The 16793-nt window shown below is 46.4% G+C and overlaps 3 protein-coding genes and 2 long non-coding RNA genes across 5 annotated transcripts; all 5 read left to right on the top strand.

The window, feature by feature from the left end:
- The first annotated feature begins 1204 nt into the window (after positions 1-1204).
- Positions 1205-2731, top strand: LOC306824517. Its single transcript, XR_013779150.1, has 3 exons — positions 1205-1399; positions 2138-2432; positions 2587-2731. It is a non-coding gene; the product is annotated as an uncharacterized lncRNA (long non-coding RNA).
- Positions 2732-3389: 658 nt separating this feature from the next.
- LOC306823302 (TOG array regulator of axonemal microtubules protein 2-like) lies at positions 3390-4924 on the top strand (the record flags this gene model as incomplete). The annotated part of the gene is made up of 5 exons (XM_079342758.1): positions 3390-3763; positions 3930-4035; positions 4144-4385; positions 4500-4655; positions 4785-4924. 5 exons carry the CDS (start codon positions 3390-3392, stop codon positions 4897-4899), a joined length of 993 nt encoding a protein of 330 aa, XP_079198884.1. The 3' UTR covers positions 4900-4924.
- A 1662-nt stretch (positions 4925-6586) lies between these two features.
- LOC306823301 (uncharacterized protein) lies at positions 6587-10752 on the top strand (the record flags this gene model as incomplete). The annotated part of the gene is made up of 7 exons (XM_079342757.1): positions 6587-6754; positions 7739-8033; positions 8188-9616; positions 9783-9888; positions 9997-10238; positions 10353-10508; positions 10638-10752. Exons 1-7 carry the CDS (start codon positions 6707-6709, stop codon positions 10750-10752), a joined length of 2391 nt encoding a protein of 796 aa, XP_079198883.1. The 5' UTR covers positions 6587-6706.
- A 1665-nt stretch (positions 10753-12417) lies between these two features.
- On the top strand, positions 12418-13918 carry LOC306824294. Its single transcript, XR_013779124.1, has 3 exons — positions 12418-12584; positions 13324-13618; positions 13773-13918. It is a non-coding gene; the product is annotated as an uncharacterized lncRNA (long non-coding RNA).
- Positions 13919-14332: 414 nt separating this feature from the next.
- Positions 14333-16235, top strand: LOC306823300 (uncharacterized protein; the record flags this gene model as incomplete). Its single annotated transcript, XM_079342756.1, has 5 exons — positions 14333-15075; positions 15242-15347; positions 15456-15697; positions 15812-15967; positions 16096-16235. The coding sequence occupies 5 exons, from the start codon at positions 14333-14335 to the stop codon at positions 16208-16210; spliced, it is 1362 nt and encodes a 453-aa protein (XP_079198882.1). The 3' UTR covers positions 16211-16235.
- Positions 16236-16793: the final 558 nt, after the last annotated feature.

Below are 16793 nucleotides of genomic sequence, written 5' to 3'. Positions count from 1 at the left end.
CAGCCGAGTGCAACAAAACTTATCTTACATCTTCCTTGGTAATACCTGTAAGGGGTCTATGTTACGGCCCACCATCAGGCGGCCCTATGGGGCTAACAAGAATCCACAAATTAACCCATTAAAACACACTAACACTAACCAAGTCAAATAAAGGGATTTATTACAATTATACAAACTAAATGATAACAATGATCAACTTAGACTAATGTGACAAAACACAACAAACAATCCCTGACAGACACCCACAGCAGTCCCATCCCCAAAAGTCTTCTGCCTGCTGAAGCCAGCACAAGCCTTTTAAGCCCTGAATCCAGGTGAGCCTCGTTGGACAATCAGTGGCCACACCTGTGCAGGAGACAAATAGAAAGGGAATAAAACAGCACAGGGAATAAAACAGCACAGGGAACATACAGCCGTAACAGTCTAAAAGCTCCCTGCATCACATTGCTTGTATTTATTGACACAGCACACATCAGCTGACTACAGCGACTGTTTACATGTGTTAAACTGCAATAAGACAATACTGATCAATAATCTTATATTCACATCAAGGTCCAAGAAAAAAACGTGAATATTTGACTCTTCTTATTGTGCCACATAGTGAGCTATGTTACTAAAAAATCACTTCAAGGTTCAAGAAAAGATTTCTCCTTTAGACGTGTTTTTATGGGCCAGATATACGAAGAGAGGGAAAAGTGTTTTAACTGTCAGACTTATTATTTTATTTTTTACACAGTTGGTCAACCTAAAGGCGAGTAACTGAAAACCTGTCCGTGAGCGACTGGTAGCTCCCGAGCTACCTGTTGGAGACCCCTGGAGATTAATGAGCACATCATAAATCAGACCATGTAAAACACCAAAAAAGAGAAGACAAACATCGCATTTAGCATGTAACTGGTGCCCCACCACACTGGTAGGCCATCGGTGGACGAGTCACTGTCTTATATTTTTCATCTTGGAAAATTTGTTCTGTATATTTTGCTTGTTGTTGTTAGTTCATACTTTTGAGAGTTTGTATTAACATTTTGTATCATGTTAAATTGTCAATAAAGATGGTGGACAAAAAAAATAAAAAATCATCATTGGAAGGTGGCATTCCTATCTGTGAGCTGCAGGTGAGTGGTTGCCATGGGAACGTGCCTTTCAACATTTTGTTTTGATTTAAATTCTGTTCTGTGACTCTGCACCAAAGAGTTCCGGAATGTTCGTTGTGTCTTTGTCTGATCTCATTCAGCTTCCAGACTTGAAGATTCGCCAGGAATCATTTAGACACGGACTCTAGACGAGATCACACGAGGATTTCAACTTATTAGTCAATTCTTTTTAAAACGCTTTTTCAACGTTTTAAAAAATGTCTTACTGGTTAAAGAAGAAGAGGACGTCCAGCCAAGAGGAAAATGTAAGTACAACAAGCTTGATTTATGTAACAGGAAGGCAATTTAACGGGTACAATTTACAGTTTTCAAAGTAGAGTGTGTGTTTCTATTGTTGGGGTGAAACGACTTTGATTTTTCATGTATTTATTGTTTAAAGTTATTGTTTTATGTTTGATGAGTGAGTCAGAAATACTGACTTCTAATGTCGTGTAAAGCCTGGCTCACGCTGTACGATTTCCCCGATTGTTTAAAAGTTGAGGTGGCATGTCAGCTCTCACTGTGCGACTGAATCGTGTTACGACGCACAACCAGACTTTAAGATTTAAGCGCTCACACAGTACGACCCGATTGTTGGGCAAGGCCTGAGAGCTCAGTCTGTACGAGTGAAAATCAGACGTGTTTATGACGAAATGTTTAAGATTTTAGATTTTTAATATCAAACCTGTTTGAAATCGATCGAGGCGTCCTCGACGATCGTTGAGCAGATCGGGGACGTTACGATTAGGGCTTTCTACCTCTAACACTACAAGATCATCTGGGCTGATAATCGGTTCTGAAAAGTCTTGAGTCGAGAGCGACCCTACGGTAGTCGGGAAAGAGGAATCGGACCTCAAATGAGCCGATTATCCTTCGGTGTGAGCCAGGCTTGAGGTGAATGTGTTCTGAGAACTGGACATGCGGGTCACTGTTTTGTGCTTAAAGTGTCTTGAAATGTAACTGAAACTCAACTAATCTGTTTATTTGGGTTTTTTTTGTTACAGATGGACGAGTCCGACCAGATACAGAACAATCACATGGAGCATCGCCTTCGACAGACGGAGTTTACAGTTAATGCCCTCGAAACTCGCACAAACAATGTCCTAAATAGACTGGGACTGCAGGACTCAGAACCTCGACCCCAAAGTCGAGGATCGACCCCAAACAGCTCAGAGGATTCCTACACTCCTTCCGAGTGGAACAGCCCACGCCACACAAATCGGTGTGATTTGTCTCCAGTGTTTCCAGGACCAAGAGTCTCCCGCCTCCCTGTGATTCAGATGCAGTACAGCAAAGCAGGTAAGTTCTGAGTTCTTTTTAGAAGTCAAATGTTTTTGCATGTTCATGTATTGTGCATAACTCTCAACTGTGAATCCAAAATTCATTAATAGATGAAGATGTTAGAAATGTTTAAACATGCGACTGATACATATTCATGTCTTCTCCTGAACAGAAAAAGAAGTTGGCAGAGGATACAGACTCCAGACGGCTAAAGGGCAGGTCCAGAAATTACACAGTGCACTGGAGGACTTGCTGCGTTGCATTGCTATCTTTAGACCTCTGTCTGGAGGATCTCCTGGAAGGCCTGAGCGTCCAACTTCACCCCCAAGACCTACTCCACCAGAGACGACTGACACAAACCGACCGCCCCTGAGACCAACTTCCCCCCCAAGACCTACTCCACCAGAGACGACTGACACAAACCGACCGCCCCTGAGACCAACTTCCCCCCAAAGACCTGCTCCAATAGAGACGAACAACATTAACCAACCACCCCTCAGACCTACTCCACCCCCAAAACCTATCCCAATAGAGACGAACAACATCCACCGACTGCCCCTCAGACCTACTCCACCCCCAAAACCTGCCCCAATAGAGACGAACAACATTAACCAACCACCCCTCAGACCTACTCCACCCCCAAAACCTGCCCCAATAGAGACGAACAACATTAACCAACCACCCCTCAGACCTACTCCACCTCCAAAACCTGCCCCACTAAAGACGAACAACATCCACCGACTGCCCCTCAGACCTACTCCACCTCCAAAACCTGCCCCAATAGAGACGAACAACATTAACCAACCGCCCCTCAGACCTACTCCACCTCCAAAACCTGCCCCACTAAAGACGAACAACATCCACCGACTGCCCCTCAGACCTACTCCACCTCCAAAACCTGCCCCACTAAAGACGAACAACATCCACCAACTGCCCCTCAGACCTACTCCACCTCCAAAACCTGCCCGACTAAAGATGAACAACATCAACCAACCACCCCTCAGACCTACTCCACCTCCAAAACCTGCCCCACTAAAGACAAACAACATCCACCGACCACCCCTGAGACCGACTCCACCCCAAAGACTTGCCCCACTAAAGACGACCAACATTAACCAACCACCCCTCAGACCTACTCCACCTCCAAAACCTGCCCCACCAAAGACGACCAACATTAACCAACCACCCCTCAGACCTACTCAACCTCCAAAACCTGCCCAGAACAAGGAGAGAGGAGATCGGGGTAGATGGCCAAATGCCCCTCAGACGACCTCCACTGAAGAAATGAACACAAGATGGTCTTCAGAGACTCTAACTTCCAGCATCAAAATGATCAAAAGTAACCAATGGTAAGACTTCTACACCTTACACAATGAGATCTTATAGCTCCTTAAATATTTCCGCTTTGTTGTCAATCTAATATGAACTCGTTTAATACTTCTTTAATGTGGCAGCAGTTTTAGCTCAAAGTGTCAAACGACAGTGCAGCTTATTCATTTTGTCTCTTTGTCTCAGGGACATGAAGACCAAGGGATTACAACTGCTCCAAATCCTGATGGAGCAGGATGCCAACATCGTGAAGACCCGACTCCTTGAAGTGTGTTACGCCGTGACAGCAGAGGTATGGAAGTCGTTCATCTCTTTCTTTACATGTGTCCAATCACCATCATATTCCAAAGTGTCAGTGAGAAGAAGTACCACGGCTGACTGCTGATGTTTCTTTTTTCAGGTTTCAAATCTGCACCCGACGGTGGCCGCTGCAGCGATGGACACCATGCTCGAGCTTCACTCCTGCCTGCAGACGGATCTGGATTTTCATGTGGAGAGGACGAGCCGAGCTCTGCTGCAGAAGATCGTACTGCCCGGTACAAGCACCGAGCTTAAGGACCAGGCCACCTTGTGCCTTGAGGTGATGGTGCAGTGCTGCAGCACGGGTCCAGTGCTGAACGCTCTGGAGAATTCAGCCATGAGGTAAGTTAATGCTAAGGGTCAAATCATGTCTATGAAGAAGTGCCAAAGCAGCATTTGTCAAAAGTTTGATGAATCAAAATGACTGAATGTCTGTTTCTTTTTCTTTTTTTTCAGCAATTGCGCTGCTGTGAGAGACTACACCGCTATGATGTTCCTCCTGATGACTAGCCATCTGGGAACGGCAGAAATCCTGACACGAGAAACCACCTTCACCCAACGCTTCTTGGTTGCTGTCAGCAAGCTGGCGATGGACAGTTCACCCGGTGCCAGGTGAGTTATCAATTTGTTCAGAACTGTGTGAACAAACAGCTTTCGGGTTTGTTTCTCCTTAAACAGTTTTTTTTTTTAATCTTCTGATAATTGAATGAAGTGCTAAACAAGAGGTTTATGTCTTTGCAGTTGGTACGGACAAACCACTCTAGAGGACCTGGCCTTCGAGGATAGTTTCCTGGAGCTGTGGCTGACCCTCGTCCCAGATGAGGATAGACGCCACCTGGAGTTAGTGAGGATGTAGAAGGATCCCTTTGTCAAAGTGCTGCTCCAGGCATGACGAGGGGAGAAGGAGAGAAGGAAGCGAGAACAAGAGTGGCCCCCCACGAGGATGTCCTGCCCAGACCCCCCCACCCCCCACGAGGAAGGCCTGCCCAGACCCACCCACCCCCCACGAGGATGGCCTGCCCAGACCCCCCCCCCCCCCCCACCCCCCCCCCGCCCCCTATCCTATCCACACCCTATCCTATTCTTCTTTCTGCATCTTGTCCCATCTCCCCCATCCCATTTTCAAGCCCAGCACAGTTTAGCAGATGGCTGTTCCGTCATGATCCGGGTCTGCTGAAGATTTCTGCCTGTTAAAAGGAAGTTTTTTTCTTGCCACGCTATGACGGATTCAGCTGGGCTCTTGTAATATAGCCATCAGTAAGGTCCTTTACTTGCTTTTTGTAAACGTAATGATGAGCATGGTCTTGTTACCTGCTCTTTTGTTAATGTTAACAGACAAACAGTAAGGTCCTTTACCTGCTTTTTGTAAAGTGTCTCGAGATAACGCCTGTTATGAATTGACGCTATATAAATAAAGATTGATTGATTGAAGACATGTGGGTTTTCACCGGGCGCTCCGGTTTCCCCCCACAATCCAAAAACATGCCGCTCATGTTAATTATGACTTTCAACTGGCCATAAAATAAATAAAAAAATACCATATTGACCTGAATAAAGGACGACTCTGAATTAAAGACCACTCCTCCTTTTCGAGACTCACATTTTGGAAAACACTTTCTGAGGACCAAGTCTGGTTTCAAAAATGAAATTCATTCATTTGAAAATAATAAAACACGTTAAAAACAGCAAATACGTCTTTGAGATTCCATGACAGCTCCCTCAGTCATTCAATGCTGTGGGAAGAGGCTTATGCCAGTTTCTGTAAATACGTAACGGATATTTATAAGACCCAAGGACAGTTATAGTAAGGTGTTTTAATGACAGAAAGGAATAATGTAAAGCAGCGCCACGGTCAGGATTTAAAAGAGGAAGTGGACTTCATGAATCTGAGATCCTCTGACAGGGAAGAATAAATGGGTAGGGCTGGTTTGGCCTGATGGATGCTGCACTCCATCTCTCCACAGTGATACAGTCACTTCCTCTGCCTCACCTGAAAGATCCCCCAGACGTCCAGCAAAGAGAGCCAGAGTCCATCAGGACAAATGTCCCTTTAGTAAGGAGCAGGCAGAAAGGGAAGAGGCCCGGGAAAGAGCAGCAACAGAGAGGCCCAAGAGACATGTGTCTCTCTTTGAACAATTTTAATTATTTATTTATGATACATTTATTCATTTAACTGGTGCCCCACCACACTGGTAGGCCATCGGCGGTCGGGCCCCGGCGAAATGGCGCCCCCACTGCCAGGGGAGTCCTTTATTTTTCATCTTGGAAAATTTGTTCTGTATATTTTGCTTGTTGTTGTTTGTTCATACTTTTGAGAGTTCGTATTAACATTTTGTATCATTTTAAATTGTCAATAAAGATGGTGAACTAAAAAAAAAAAAAAAACCTCATAATTGGAAGGTGGCATTCCTATCTGTGAGCTGCAGGTGAGTGGTTGCCATGGTAACGTGCCTTTCAACATTTTGTTTTGATTTAAATTCTGTTCTGTGACTCTGCACCAAAGAGTTCCGGAATGTTCGTTGTGTCTTTGTCTGATCTCATTCAGCTTCCAGACTTGAAGATTCGCCAAGAATCATTTAGACACGGACTCTAGACGAGATCACACGAGGATTTCAACTTATTAGTCAATTCTTTTTAAAACGCTTTTTCAACGTTTTAAAAAAATGTCTTACTGGTTAAAGAAGAAGAGGACGTCCAGCCAAGAGGAAAATGTAAGTACAACAAGCTTGATTTATGTAACAGGAAGGCAATTTAACGGGTACAATTTACAGTTTTCAAAGTAGAGTGTGTGTTTCTATTGTTGGGGTGAAACGACTTTGATTTTTCATGTATTTATTGTTTAAAGTTATTGTTTTATGTTTGATGAGTGAGTCAGAAATACTGACTTCTAATGTCGTGTAAAGCCTGGCTCACGCTGTACGATTTCCCCGATTGTTTAAAACTTGAGGTGGCATGTCAGCTCTCACTGTGCGACTGAATCATGTTACGACGCACAACCAGACTTTAAGATTTAAGTGCTCACACAGTACGACCCGATTGTTGGGCAAGGCCTGAGAGCTCAGTCTGTACGAGTGAAAATCAGGACGAAGCACTGAAAACTGTTGATAAAGTTTCAGCTGAAAACGTCAACGGACTGCAGGGGACGGCGGCTGGAGAAAGAGAAGGAAGTGGAAGTTATTGTAGAATCATTTGTGTACCAAACCTATAAAAGACTCGCCGGCGTGTATGGACTCGTAGGTGGGTGAGGAGACGAGGACAGTTGGTGTGTACGTTTCACACAGACAATTAGAGATTAAACTAATTACGTTCAGATTATAATTGTGTGCGACTTCTGTCAGACGAAATGTTTAAAATTTTAGATTTTTAATATCAAACCTGTTTGAAATCGATCGAGGCGTCCTCGACGATCGTTGAGCAGATCGGGGACGTTACGATTAGGACTTTGTACCTCTCACACTACAAGATCATCTGGGCTGATAATCGGTTCTGAAAAGCCTGGAGTCAAGAGCGACCCTACGGTAGTCGGGAAAGAGGAATCGGACCTCAAATGAGCCGATTATCCTTCGGTGTGAGCCAGGCTTGAGGTGAATGTGTTCTGAGAACTGGACATGCGGGTCACTGTTTTGTGCTTAAAGTGTCCTGAAATGTAACTGAAACTCAACTAATCTGTTTATTTGGGGGTTTTTTTGTTACAGATGGACGAGTCCGACCAGATACAGAACAATCACATGGAGCATCGCCTTCGACAGACGGCGTTTACTGTTGATGCCCTCGAAACTCGCACAAACAATGTCCTAAATAGACTGGGACTGCAGGACTCAGAACCTCGACCCCAAAGTCGAGGACCGACCCCAAACAGCTCAGAGGATTCCTACACTCCTTCCGAGTGGAACAGCCCACGCCACACAAATCGGTGTGATTTGGCTCCGGTGTTTCCAGGACCAAGAGTATCCCGCCTCCCTGTGATTCAGATGCAGTACAGCAAAGCAGGTAAGTTCTGAGTTCTTTTTAGAACTCAAATGTTTTTGCATGTTCATGTGTTGTGCATAACTCTCAACTGTGAATCCAAAATTCATTAACAGATGAAGATGTTAGAAGTGTTTAAACATGCGACTGATACATATTCATATCTTCTCCTGAACAGAAAAAGAAGTTGGCAGAGGATACAGACTCCAGACGGCTAAAGGGCAGGTCCAGAAACTACACAGTGCACTGGAGGACTTGCTGCGTTGCATTGCTATCTTTAGACCTCTATCTGGAGGATCTCCTGGAAGGCCTGAGCGTCCAACTTCACCCCCAAGACCTACTCCACCAGAGACGACTGACACAAACCGACCGCCCCTGAGACCAACTTCCCCCCCAAGACCTACTCCACCAGAGACGACTGACACAAACCGACCGCCCCTGAGACCAACTTCCCCCCCAAGACCTACTCCACCAGAGACGACTGACACAAACCGACCGCCCCTGAGACCAACTTCCCCCCCAAGACCTACTCCACCAGAGACGACTGACACAAACCGACCGCCCCTGAGACCAACTTCCCCCCCAAGACCTGCCCCAATACAGACGAACAACATCCACCGACTGCCCCTCATACCTACTCCACCCCCAAAACCTGCCCCAATAGAGACGAACAACATCCACCGACTGCCCCTCAGACCTACTCCACCTCCAAAACCTGCCCCAATAGAGACAAACAACATTAACCAACCACCCCTCAGACCTACTCCACCTCCAAAACCTGCCCCAATAGAGACGAACAACATCCACCGACTTCCCCTCAGACCTACTCCACCCCCAAAACCTGCCCCAATAGAGACGAACAACATTAACCAACCACCCCTCAGACCTACTCCACCCCCAAAACCTGCCCCAATAGAGACAAACAACATTAACCAACCACCCCTCAGACCTACTCCACCTCCAAAACCTGCCCCAATAGAGACGAACAACATCCACCGACTGCCCCTCAGACCTACTCCACCTCCAAAACCTGCCCCACTAAAGACGAACAACATCCACCGACTGCCCCTCAGACCTACTCCACCTCCAAAACCTGCCCCACTAAAGACGAACAACATCCACCGACTGCCCCTCAGACCTACTCCACCTCCAAAACCTGCCCCACTAAAGATGAACAACATCAACCAACCACCCCTCAGACCTACTCCACCTCCAAAACCTGCCCCACTAAAGACAAACAACATCCACCGACCACCCCTGAGACCGACTCCACCCCAAAGACTTGCCCCACTAAAGACGACCAACATTAACCAACCACCCCTCAGACCTACTCCACCTCCAAAACCTGCCCCACCAAAGACGACCAACATTAACCAACCACCCCTCAGACCTACTCCACCTCCAAAACCTGCCCCACCAAAGACGAACAACATTAACCAACCACCCCTCAGACCTGCTCAACCTCCAAAACCTGCCCAGAAAAAGGAGAGAGGAGATCGGGGTAGATGGCCAAATGCCCCTCAGACGACCTCCACTGAAGAAATGAACACAAGATGGTCTTCAGAGACTCTAACTTCCAGCATCAAAATGATCAAAAGTAACCAATGGTAAGACTTCTACACCTTACACAATGAGATCTTATAGCTCCTTAAATATTTCCGCTTTGTTGTCAATCTAATATGAACTCGTTTAATACTTCTTTAATGTGGCAGCAGTTTTAGCTCAAAGTGTCAAACGACAGTGCAGCTTATTCATTTTGTCTCTTTGTCTCAGGGACATGAAGACCAAGGGATTACAACTGCTCCAAATCCTGATGGAGCAGGATGCCAACATCGTGAAGACCCGACTCCTTGAAGTGTGTTACGCCGTGACAGCAGAGGTATGGAAGTCGTTCATCTCTTTCTTTACATGTGTCCAATCACCATCATATTCCAAAGTGTCAGTGAGAAGAAGTACCACGGCTGACTGCTGATGTTTCTTTTTTCAGGTTTCAAATCTGCACCCGACGGTGGCCGCTGCAGCGATGGACACCATGCTCGAGCTTCACTCCTGCCTGCAGACGGATCTGGATTTTCATGTGGAGAGGACGAGCCGAGCTCTGCTGCAGAAGATCGTACTGCCCGGTACAAGCACCGAGCTTAAGGACCAGGCCACCTTGTGCCTTGAGGTGATGGTGCAGTGCTGCAGCACGGGTCCAGTGCTGAACGCTCTGGAGAATTCAGCCATGAGGTAAGTTAATGCTAAGGGTCAAATCATGTCTATGAAGAAGTGCCAAAGCAGCATTTGTCAAAAGTTTGATGAATCAAAATGACTGAATGTCTGTTTCTTTTTCTTTTTTTTCAGCAATTGCGCTGCTGTGAGAGACTACACCGCTATGATGTTCCTCCTGATGACTAGCCATCTGGGAACGGCAGAAATCCTGACACGAGAAACCACCTTCACCCAACGCTTCTTGGTTGCTGTCAGCAAGCTGGCGATGGACATTTCCCCCGGTGCCAGGTGAGTTATCAATTTGTTCAGAACTGTGTGAACAAACAGCTTTCGGGTTTGTTTCTCCTTAAACAGTATTTTTTTTTAATCTTCTGATAATTGAATGAAGTGCTAAACAAGAGGTTCATGTCTTTGCAGTTGGTACGGACAAACCACTCTAGATGACCTGGCCTTCGAGGATAGTTTCCTGGAGCTGTGGCTGACCCTCGTCCCAGATGAGGATAGACGCCACCTGGAGTTAGTGAGGATGTAGAAGGATCCCTTTGTCAAAGTGCTGCTCCAGGCATGACGAGGGGAGAAGGAGAGAAGGAAGCGAGAACAAGAGCAGCCCCCCACGAGGATGTCTGCCCAGACCCCCCCCCCCCCCCCCCCCACGAGGATGGCCTGCCCAGACCCCCCCCCCCCCCCCCCCCCACGAGGATGGCCTGCCCAGACCCCCGCCCCCCATCCTATCCTATCCACGCCCTATCCTATTCTTCTTTCTGCATCTTGTCCCATCTCCCCCATCCCATTTTCAAGCCCAGCACAGTTTAGCAGATGGCTGTTCCGTCATGATCCGGGTCTGCTGAAGATTTCTGCCAGTTAAAAGGAAGTTTTTTCTTGCCACGCTATGGCGGATTCAGCTGGGCTCTTGTAATATAGCCATCAGTAAGGTCCTTTACCTGCTTTTTGTAAACATAATGATGAGCCTGGTCTTGTTACCTGCTCTTTTGTTAATGTTAACAGACAAACAGTAAGGTCCTTTACCTGCTTTTGTAAAGTGTCTCGAGATAACGGCTGTTATGAATTGACGCTATATGAATACAGATTGATTGATTGATTGAAGACATGTGGGTTTTCACCGGGCGCTCCGGTTTCCCCCCACAATCCAAAAACATGCCGCTCATGTTAATTAGGACTTTCAACTGGCCATAAAATAAATAAAAAAATACCATATTGACCTGAATAAAGGACGACTCTGAATTAAAGACCACTCCTCCTTTTCGAGACTCACATTTTGGAAAAACACTTTCTGAGGACCAAGTCTTGTTTCAATAATGAAATTCATTCATTTGAAAATAATAAAACACGTTAAAAACAGCAAATACGTCTTTGAGATTCCATGACAGCTCCCTCAGTCATTCAATGCTGTGGGAAGAGGCTTATGCCAGTTTCTGTAAATACGTAACGGATATTTATAAGACCCAAGGACAGTTATAGTAAGGTGTTTTAATGACAGAAAGGAATAATGTAAAGCAGCGCCACGGTCAGGATTTAAAAGAGGAAGTGGACTTCATGAATCTGAGATCCTCTGACAGGGAAGAATAAATGGGTAGGGCTGGTTTGGCCTGATGGATGCTGCACTCCATCTCTCCACAGTGATACAGTCACTTCCTCTGCCTCACCTGAAAGATCCCCCAGACGTCCAGCAAAGAGGGCCAGAGTCCATCAGGACAAATGTCCCTTTAGTAAGGAGCAGGCAGAAAGGGAAGAGGCCCGGGAAAGAGCAGCAACAGAGAGGCCCAAGAGACATGTGTCTCTCTTTGAACAATTTTAATTATTCATTTATTACACATTTATTCATTTAACTGGTGCCCCACCACACTGGTAGGCCATCGGCGGTCGGGCCCCGGCGAAATGGCGCCCCCACTGCCAGGGGAGTCCTTTATTTTTCATCTTGGAAAATTTGTTCTGTATATTTTGCTTGTTGTTGTTTGTTCATACTTTTGAGAGTTTGTATTAACATTTTGTATCATGTTAAATTGTCAATAAAGATGGTGAACTAAAAAAAAAAAAAAAACTCATAATTGGAAGGTGGCATTCCTATCTGTGAGCTGCAGGTGAGTGGTTTCCATGGTAACGTGCCTTTCAACATTTTGTTTTGATTTAAATTCTGTTCTGTGACTCTGCACCAAAGAGTTCTGGAATGTTCTCATTCAGCTTCCAGACTTGAAGATTCGCCAGGAATCATTTAGACACGGACTCTAGACGAGATCACACGAGGATTTCAACTTATTAGTCAATTCTTTTTAAAACGCTTTTTCAACGTTTTAAAAAATGTCTTACTGGTTAAAGAAGAAGAGGACGTCCAGCCAAGAGGAAAATGTAAGTACAACAAGCTTGATTTATGTAACAGGAAGGCAATTTAACGGGTACAATTTACAGTTTTCAAAGTAGAGTGTGTGTTTCTATTGTTGGGGTGAAACGACTTTGATTTTTCATGTATTTATTGTTTAAAGTTATTGTTTTATGTTTGATGAGTGAGTCAGAAATACTGACTTCTAATGTCGTGTAAAGCCTGGCTCACGCTGTACGATTTCCCCGATTGTTTAAAAGTTGAGGTGGCATGTCAGCTCTCACTGTGCGACTGAATCGTGTTACGACGCACAACCAGACTTTAAGATTTAAGCGCTCACACAGTACGACCCGATTGTTGGGCAAGGCCTGAGAGCTCAGTCTGTACGAGTGAAAATCAGACGTGTTTATGACGAAATGTTTAAGATTTTAGATTTTTAATATCAAACCTGTTTGAAATTGATCGAGGCGTCCTCGACGATCGTTGAGCAGATCGGGGACGTTACGATTAGGACTTTCTACCTCTCACACTACAAGATCATCTGGGCTGATAATCGGTTCTGAAAAGTCTTGAGTCGAGAGCGACCCTACGGTAGTCGGGAAAGAGGAATCGGACCTCAAATGAGCCGATTATCCTTCGGTGTGAGCCAGGCTTGAGGTGAATGTGTTCTGAGAACTGGACATGCGGGTCACTGTTTTGTGCTTAAAGTGTCTTAAAATGTAACTGAAACTCAACTAATCTGTTTATTTGGGGGGTTTTTTGTTACAGATGGACGAGTCCGACCAGATACAGAACAATCACATGGAGCATCGCCTTCGACAGACGGCGTTTACTGTTGATGCCCTCGAAACTCGCACAAACAATGTCCTAAATAGACTGGGACTGCAGGACTCAGAACCTCGACCCCAAAGTCGAGGATCGACCCCAAACAGCTCAGAGGATTCCTACACTCCTTCCGAGTGGAACAGCCCACGCCACACAAATCGGTGTGATTTGGCTCCGGTGTTTCCAGGACCAAGAGTATCCCGCCTCCCTGTGATTCAGATGCAGTACAGCAAAGCAGGTAAGTTCTGAGTTCTTTTTAGAACTCAAATGTTTTTGCATGTTCATGTGTTGTGCATAACTCTCAACTGTGAATCCAAAATTCATTAATAGATGAAGATGTTAGAAGTGTTTAAACATGCGACTGATACATATTCATATCTTCTCCTGAACAGAAAAAGAAGTTGGCAGAGGATACAGACTCCAGACGGCTAAAGGGCAGGTCCAGAAATTACACAGTGCACTGGAGGACTTGCTGCGTTGCATTGCTATCTTTAGACCTCTATCTGGAGGATCTCCTGGAAGGCCTGAGCGTCCAACTTCACCCCCAAGACCTACTCCACCAGAGACGACTGACACAAACCGACCGCCCCTGAGACCAACTTCACCCCCAAGACCTACTCCACCAGAGACGACTGACACAAACCGACCGCCCCTCAGACCAACTTCACCCCCAAGACCTGCCCCAATTGAGACGAACAACATCCACCGACTGCCCCTCAGACCTACTCCACCCCCAAAACCTGCCCCAATAGAGACGAACAACATAAACCAACCACCCCTCAGACCTACTCCACCCCCAAAACCTGCCCCAATAGAGACGAACAACATTAACCAACCACCCCTCAGACCTACTCCACCTCCAGAACCTGCCCCAATAGAGACGAATAACATCCACCGACTGCCCCTCAGACCTACTCCACCCCCAAAACCTGCCCCAATAGAGACGAACAACATGAACCAACCACCCCTCAGACCTACTCCACCTCCAAAACCTGCCCCACTAAAGACGAACAACATCCACCGACTGCCCCTCAGACCTACTCCACCTCCAAAACCTGCCCCACTAAAAACGAACAACATCCACCGACTGCCCCTCAGACCTACTCCACCTCCAAAACCTGCCCCAACAGAGACGAACAACATCCACCGACTGCCCCTCAGACCTACTCCACCTCCAAAACCTGCCCCACTAAAGACGAACAACATCCACCGACTGCCCCTCAGACCTACTCCACCTCCAAAACCTGCCCCACTAAAGACGAACAACATCCACCAACTGCCCCTCAGACCTACTCCACCTCCAAAACCTGCCCGACTAAAGATGAACAACATCAACCAACCACCCCTCAGACCTACTCCACCTCCAAAACCTGCCCCACTAAAGACAAACAACATCCACCGACCACCCCTGAGACCGACTCCACCCCAAAGACTTGCCCCACTAAAGACGACCAACATTAACCAACCACCCCTCAGACCTACTCCACCTCCAAAACCTGCCCCACCAAAGACGACCAACATTAACCAACCACCCCTCAGACCTACTCAACCTCCAAAACCTGCCCAGAACAAGGAGAGAGGAGATCGGGGTAGATGGCCAAATGCCCCTCAGACGACCTCCACTGAAGAAATGAACACAAGATGGTCTTCAGAGACTCTAACTTCCAGCATCAAAATGATCAAAAGTAACCAATGGTAAGACTTCTACACCTTACACAATGAGATCTTATAGCTCCTTAAATATTTCCGCTTTGTTGTCAATCTAATATGAACTCGTTTAATACTTCTTTAATGTGGCAGCAGTTTTAGCTCAAAGTGTCAAACGACAGTGCAGCTTATTCATTTTGTCTCTTTGTCTCAGGGACATGAAGACCAAGGGATTACAACTGCTCCAAATCCTGATGGAGCAGGATGTCAACATCGTGAAGACCCGACTCCTTGAAGTGTGTTACGCCGTGACAGCAGAGGTATGGAAGTCGTTCATCTCTTTCTTTACATGTGTCCAATCACCATCATATTCCAAAGTGTCAGTGAGAAGAAGTACCACGGCTGACTGCTGATGTTTCTTTTTTCAGGTTTCAAATCTGCACCCGACGGTGGCCGCTGCAGCGATGGACACCATGCTCGAGCTTCACTCCTGCCTGCAGACGGATCTGGATTTTCATGTGGAGAGGACGAGCCGAGCTCTGCTGCAGAAGATCGTACTGCCCGGTACAAGCACCGAGCTTAAGGACCAGGCCACCTTGTGCCTTGAGGTGATGGTGCAGTGCTGCAGCACGGGTCCAGTGCTGAACGCTCTGGAGAATTCAGCCATGAGGTAAGTTAATGCTAAGGGTCAAATCATGTCTATGAAGAAGTGCCAAAGCAGCATTTGTCAAAAGTTTGATGAATCAAAATGACTGAATGTCTGTTTCTTTTTCTTTTTTTTCAGCAATTGCGCTGCTGTGAGAGACTACACCGCTATGATGTTCCTCCTGATGACTAGCCATCTGGGAACGGCAGAAATCCTGACACGAGAAACCACCTTCACCCAACGCTTCTTGGTTGCTGTCAGCAAGCTGGCGATGGACATTTCCCCCGGTGCCAGGTGAGTTATCAATTTGTTCAGAACTGTGTGAACAAACAGCTTTCGGGTTTGTTTCTCCTTAAACAGTATTTTTTTTAATCTTCTGATAATTGAATGAAGTGCTAAACAAGAGGTTCATGTCTTTGCAGTTGGTACGGACAAACCACTCTAGAGGACCTGGCCTTCGAGGATAGTTTCCTGGAGCTGTGGCTGACCCTCGTCCCAGATGAGGATCGACGCCACCTGGAGTTCGTGAGGATGTAGAAGGATCCCTTTGTCAAAGTGCTGCTCCAGGCATGACGAGGGGAGAAGGAGAGAAGGAAGCGAGAACAAGAGTGGCCCCCCACGAGGATGTCCTGCCCAGACCCCCCCACCCCCCACGAGGAAGGCCTGCCCAGACCCACCCACCCCCCACGAGGATGGCCTGCCCAGACCCCCCCCCCCCCCCCCCCCCCCCCCCCGCCCCCTATCCTATCCACACCCTATCCTATTCTTCTTTCTGCATCTTGTCCCATCTCCCCCATCCCATTTTCAAGCCCAGCACAGTTTAGCAGATGGCTGTTCCGTCATGATCCGGGTCTGCTGAAGATTTCTGCCTGTTAAAAGGAAGTTTTTTTCTTGCCACGCTATGACGGATTCAGCTGGGCTCTTGTAATATAGCCATCAGTAAGGTCCTTTACCTGCTTTTTGTAAACGTAATGATGAGCATGGTCTTGTTACCTGCTCTTTTGTTAATGTTAACAGACAAACAGTAAGGTCCTTTACCTGCTTTTGTAAAGTGTCTCGAGATAACACCTGTTATGAATTGACGCTATATAAATACAGATTGATTGATTGATTGAAGACA

The sequence above is a fragment of the Symphodus melops genome (genome assembly GCF_947650265.1).
Source record: "Symphodus melops genome assembly, chromosome: 5".
Taxonomy (NCBI): Eukaryota; Metazoa; Chordata; class Actinopteri; order Labriformes; family Labridae; genus Symphodus; species Symphodus melops.
This window is presented reverse-complemented; position numbering and strand designations above follow the sequence as displayed.